Source organism: Ovis aries, chromosome 3, assembly GCF_016772045.2.
Source record: "Ovis aries strain OAR_USU_Benz2616 breed Rambouillet chromosome 3, ARS-UI_Ramb_v3.0, whole genome shotgun sequence".
Classification (NCBI taxonomy): domain Eukaryota; kingdom Metazoa; phylum Chordata; class Mammalia; order Artiodactyla; family Bovidae; genus Ovis; species Ovis aries.
Genome location: NC_056056.1, coordinates 77,228,532 through 77,234,893, shown reverse-complemented (window position 1 = coordinate 77,234,893; position 6,362 = coordinate 77,228,532). Strand labels below are relative to the sequence as shown.

General features: G+C 42.2%; 1 protein-coding gene across 1 annotated transcript in view; it reads right to left on the bottom strand.

Moving 5' to 3' along the window:
- Nucleotides 1-4,549, bottom strand: part of STPG4 (sperm-tail PG-rich repeat containing 4) — a 48,896-nt gene extending 44,347 nt beyond the window's left edge. The window contains 3 exon segments of the mRNA XM_042246210.2: nucleotides 676-933; nucleotides 2,027-2,086; nucleotides 4,478-4,549. Coding sequence (XP_042102144.1) covers nucleotides 676-933; nucleotides 2,027-2,086; nucleotides 4,478-4,510 — 351 coding nt within the window. The 5' untranslated portion in view covers nucleotides 4,511-4,549.
- Between the last annotated feature and the right edge of the window lie 1,813 nt (nucleotides 4,550-6,362).

Below are 6,362 nucleotides of genomic sequence, written 5' to 3'. Positions count from 1 at the left end.
TCAATCCAGGGAGCATTCTAGCCTTTCAATCCCACCTTCACTGAGCTCTCTCTAGGCCTTTCCTGCAACACCATTTATCTCAGCACTTGATCTATTTGCTCTTGTATTGTTACTTAAATATTTCTATGTCAGGAACATCTTCCCTTTACAGAACCTAGCCCAGGGCTATAAGCAGCCATGCTCAGTATCCTTAATGTGATGCATGAACTGGTAGAGCTTAGAGTACAACCTGACTCTACTGATATCACAATGCTCATTTCTGCAAGAAATTCTTGCAAAAGCTTTCCTATGGTTTATAGTCATATTCACACTCTAATATGAGGACAAGTCACTGAAAGGCAGTTTTCTCTTTAAGAAAAAGAGGACATACCATATCAACTGCTTGAAGAGACCAGAAGCATGGCCCCATCATAGATAAGACCCCAAGTCAGGGGAATCCTACCAAGAGTGCCTAGCAAGGAAAAAAATATTTCCCATGTCCACGTTAGGCTGAGAAGGGAAACATCTTGCTGGACATATTTGCAAGTGAAGCACGCTTTGTTTGATTTCTAGAAGAAATAAGGCATCCTATAGATTTTCAATTTCTCCTGGGGAAGATACTAAGTATAGAGAATATTTTCCTCTGGGCCTCTTGATAGCTTTCCCACACAAAGCCAACTGCTACTAGCACTTTACCTGATCTCTGTAAACCAGCATGCTGGGACTTGACCGCGGTTTGTCCTTAAATGAGTAAGTGGCCACTTGCTTCTTTAACAAGTCCAAGAAGTCAGGAGGCATGTACTGGGGAAGGTCATTTAGCACTGGATCATTTCTTTGCAAAAGAGGTGGTTTTTTCCTTCCTTCATTTTTAAAATTGTAGGTTGCTATCACTGGATTTAACAGGGATTCTTCAATAAAAGTTTTCAAGTGGTAAGTGCCAGGATTAGGAGTGTTCTGTGGAGAATTGATATCATTTTTCAAGTTAGTATGTAAATTGGTAACATCTCCTAAAGCATCATTCTTTCAAAGGTCACTCCTAAGTAGCATTTCTCTTTGTTTTACTTAGAGAAATGTTTTAATAAAATTCCATCAAGCAAACACTCCCCACGGAACAACATTTCAAGACAATCATGATGACTTCCTTTCTGCGACAATTGCTTAACTATAGCAAATGGGTTATGGCCATAGATAAAGCTTTAACTTTTTAAAAAGTAGCCTCAAAGATACTTAAATTTGAGATTCTATTTGACTATCAATGTCAGGTCTCTCATGAGAACCCTCTGAATAACTTTTGTGACTAAATAGAAGTTATCCTACTTCAGCTTAGTGGATAGATACCACGTGTTTCTTTCTAACTCTCAAGTGGGAAGCTATAGGATAATAACACGAGATTGAGGATGAACTGGCAGAACATATGGTCTAATTAGTCCAATAAGAGGTTTGGGACTTTCAAATCACAACCACAGTATGGCTGAATGGCCAGGCCCGACAGTTTAGTCACTGCTGCTTTTGTGACCATCTTCCCACTGAGCACTCGACTCAGTTATACCATTAAAATTAGTTTCATTCCAAAGAGGCTTTGGTCCCTAGGGCCCCTCTGTTATGGAAAGGTGTGAATAGAAAACATTTCTGCCACACAGAAATAATGTATCTTGAGAGAAGGATCCTTCTGGTCATCTTTCTTTCCTATATCACCATCTTGCTTTCACACATTGACCATGTTAACACAAGCTATCATAGGCTCTTACTTTTTGAAGAAGTAAGATAAAAACTGAAGTCAAACACCTTTCCAGAATGCCTAAGCTCAGTTGGCTTTATCAAGATAACCTGTAGTGTAAAACACCTAGACTCCTATAGTTGTTTGACTTCCAAGGTTTACTGCATTCAAACTTTAGTTCCTCAGTCATGTGCTGATACTAACATTATCAGTATAAAACAAGCCCAGGTAGATTTGAACAACCATTGTTTCCTTAAAATTAAGTATTAGTGATTTAAAAGGTCAGACTCAAATACTGATTCAAATAGGAAAGGATGAAAATACACATACCGTTAAAGCTGTTCTCCACCATCCTTCTCTTTCAAAAGATGATGACTTCTGGGTTGGTTTCTATTAGCAAACATAAAAATGTACTTATTCATTTGAGAAGTGATCACTAGAAGTTAAATATCACTTATAAAACATGTACTTGAAGAATCTGATACTGTATGACACTGGTCACCCTGAATGAAAACAAGAGCTCCATAATCAATTTTGCCTATAATATTTCCTTAAATTGCTATTTTAAGATCTTAAGTGCTTTTTAAGTATCTAAATTTCCTTTGCGTAAATTAGAGTAATAAACACCCCTATCACAGGACAAGATGGTTAGATGGCATCACTGACTCAATGGCATCACACACTTGAGAAAGCTTCAGGAGTTGGTGATGGACAGGGAAGCCTGGCGTGCTGCAGTCCATGAGGTCGCAGAGTCGAACACGACTGGGCAACTGAACTGAACTGAACTGAACCATCCCCATCTCACCAAGATGTCATAAGAATAATTAGGTGACAAAATTTGGTGCTCTTAGGAAGCAAAGCGGAGAAGGCAATGGCATCGCACTCCAGTTCTCTTGCCTGGAAAATCCCATGGACGGAGGAGCCTGGTGGGCTGCCATCTATGGGGTCACAGTCAGACATGACTGAAGCAACTTAGCAGCAGCAGCGGGAAGCAAAGAGTTATGTAAACCCAAAATTGTATAATTGTTATTATGATTTATGGCTCAGGGAGCTCAAGGTAAAAATGTATAGACATCCAATTAATGTAATATTGGGGCTCAAATTCCTGGCCATATTGCAAATGTTGAAAGTGCCATTTTCTAGATTTCCATATGCTATGACTTGGGCTTGAACTCTAGCTCAGCAACTATCTAGGTGCACTAGGCAAGTTAACCCTCATGAACCTCAGCTTCCTCTTAGGAGGACAAAAGGCACCAGAGCTGACATGAAAATAAGGCATCATGAAGACCTGTACCCACAACCAGGACTCAGTAAGTGGTGGCTTTTATTTTTAATACCTTATCTGCCAAGTTAAGAAGAAAATTATTTTGGTGCTTCACTGTCAACAGTGAAGACAACAGAACGCAGTTGCTTAGTTTTTCCCTTTTGTTATTTCCACTAGGCAAAATCGTTAAAATACTGAGTTTCACTTTCATTTAGAATGCTTTTTTATTGCTATGAAATACAGGTCATCTCAAGCAACAAGGCATTAAAAATAATAATCTAATCAGTAAACTGATATAATTCATTCTTCCTAACATATATCCATGTATAAGGAACTCTGGGCTTCAGTTTACTATGAAATATAGGCATTTCTCTGAAAAAGCATTGATTGCTTCATATGCACTGCTAAGTCTGAATTTCTTCCTATACATTCCCTTTATTAGATTTATGTTGAATCTTCTCTGTTGCACATTTATAGTCACAGAAATTGAACGTTTTCAGGCAAGTTAAGACAGGTCTCCACCACTACCTCATTTCAGTTCAGTTCAGCTGCTCAGTCGTGTCCGACTCTTTGCGACCCCGTGAATCGCAGCACGCCAGGCCTCCCTGTCCATCACCAACTCCCGGAGTTCACTCAAACTCATGTCCGTCGAGTCGGTGATGCCATCCAGCCATCTCATCCTCTGTCGTCCCCTTCTCCTCCTGCCCCCAATCCCTCCCAGCATCAGGGTCTTTTCCAATGAGTCAACTCTTCGCATGAGGTGGCCAAAGTACTGGAGTTTCAACTTCAGCATCAGTCCTTCCAGTGAACAACTAGGACTGATCTCCCTTAGGATGGACTGGTTGGACCTCCTGGCACCACTATCTAGGGCAAGGGAAACGAAGCGGGAAGAAGGGAGAAGTAAACACGACACATCTGAAGGAAGGTACCTGGCAGCTGCTGTTTTGTTTAGCCCAAGACAGGTGACCTCAACTTCCCCTATCTCCCACTTCATATTCACTTTAGGGGTGAATTACTTTACACAAGTTAGCTAAACATCCCTTGCCCAAATTTATTTAAAAACTAAACAAGACAGTTATATTTTATAAATACTACAGTAGGAAGCAAGTCCAATTGCCCAAGGAAGGAAAAACCCACTCTCTTGGCAGATGGTGGGGGAGGGAGGGAGACGAAGGAATCTAATAACCCTGTAAAAGCAGTTGTCCAGCGCAAGCTAGCAATAGGTTAAGACGGGGGTGGCAGCTGGGAAACAGGACAGGAAACAAAGGACGAAGGGGAAAGATAAGTGAGAGCTAGGCAGCAGAAAAGCAAATGAAGGGCACTCAATGATCAGGAAGAAAGGACTGCAGGCGTAGGCATGGAGGTAGGAAGCGGAGGGGCACAAAGACCCAGGATTAGAGACAGCTGGTGTTTTTGGCGGAGCCCAGCAAGGGGAACAGTGTTTTGAGAATTGAAGGCAGGGAAGGCAGGCGGTACCGAGGCCAAGGCAGAAGCCCCATGCCTCAAGTCTTCCTTACTGCGGCGGAGGTGATGGCGATAGATTGATCCATTGCTGCCTCTTCACTCTAGGCCGAGGCTGGCGTTCGGTTGCCAGGAGGCGCCTCGGTCCGCCGGCTCTCGAGCATGCGCAGGAGACCCGCCAGTAGGTTTGGCTCTGCTGGTGGGGGAAGGGAGGCAGGCACGCACTTGGAGGAGACCGTCACGCACGTGCATGGTAAGAAAATCTCGAGGGCTCAGGAGTCACCAAGAGCCTGCGCCAAGGAGGCTTGTAAAGGAGCTAGAGCATCCCATGATCTCCATCTGCCCCTTCCCAAATCACCTCCATGCTAGGAGATAGCATGATTAAGGGAAAATCAACCTTAGCATCCACTTTCTTAGATTGTTTCTAAACTCCCCCAGAAGGAAATTTCTGGGTGTCACTGCTTTGAGAAGTGCAGTGAGCTCTGGATACAATTCTGTGAAACCACGGACCACCCTTTACCCTCTGTATAGACCCTTTTCATTGTCAGCCTATCTTGGCTGTAGCTCCTCAACCTATGCATATTTCCATCTTTAAAACCAAACGTCCCCTCAACCTTAATAGTTCGATTACCTGTGTTTCAAATACTTCACATGTATTTAATCCTCAAAATAACTCTGTGAATTAGGTATCAATCCCATTTTATGCAGGAGGGAAACAGGCTTCCTTGGACAGTTTAGCACAGCAGACTGCATCACACAACAGTGGCAGAACCAAGTTCAAATCCAGGCCTGACTCCAGTGCCCGCAATGGTCCACTATACCATGGAGTTTCTGGTTCCTGTCACAAACTTTCAAGAGTAGTGTAGATTCATTTCTTTCCTCACCTGCCCCATACTTCCCTGAAACCGTTACTCTGACATCATACACCTTTAAGTTAAAAATTGCACTTAGTAAATAAACTAGCCAGTTACTCAGTTGCCAAAACCCATGGGGATTCCTCAAGCTCTTAGCAAGCTTGACTTCAGTTCATCACTGCACCGATTCCTTTTCCATCCTTTTCGAATCCCTCTTCTCCCTTACCAGGATTCGTATTTGCTGATTTATTGTCTATAAAGAGGTGAAATATATTGGAACCCACATGGGGTAATCATGATTAACTTCATTGAAACCTTGAACAGTCTTAGAACAATGCATTCAATAATTATTGCCTTTAGAACAAAAGCAAAATTTACAATCTAGTCTCATCTTCCCATTAGAACCTCCTGATCTGATGTACAAATCCCAAACATGCCGCCCACCGTGTCTCCCCAAATGCTGACCCTTCTGCTTGAAATGCTATTCCCTTCTTCATGGTCTGGCAACCCTCAAGGGTCACTCCTCTCAGTCTCTTGAAGGACCCTGTGCCTTCTTTATTGAAGACTCACTGTGACAAATCATGTCTCCCCTAATTTGAAACATATCCAAGCCCTTTCAACACAGTAAGTTTTTTTATAAGTTAAAACCAGAAAATGGACTATAGCAGCACTTTTCAAATGTGGACATGAAGTATCTGGCAATATTGTTAAAATACAGACTGAGATTCTCTAACAAGTACTCACAGGTAATCGTGTGGGTGACTTTTCTGGGTTGCAAGAGAGGACACCATTAAACTCCTCCTAAAATACTGGGGCTATTCAATAAATTCATTTAACAAAGCCTTAAAAACAGCCAAAGGGCAGGAGGAGCCAGGCACCAGGTTTGAAATAAAAAGCTGAAGTTATAAGACCAAGAGACAAGTAAAATACAGAACTTTCACCTAAAGTGATTAAGCCAGTCCATTACTGTGCCTCATTTTACTTTCTTATTTTGGCTGAGCCTGTAAAACTGGCTCAGCAGACTAGGGACTGGTACCCTAGAGACTGAACACAATGAAGGGTACAGAGAAGTCCAGAAACCCATAGA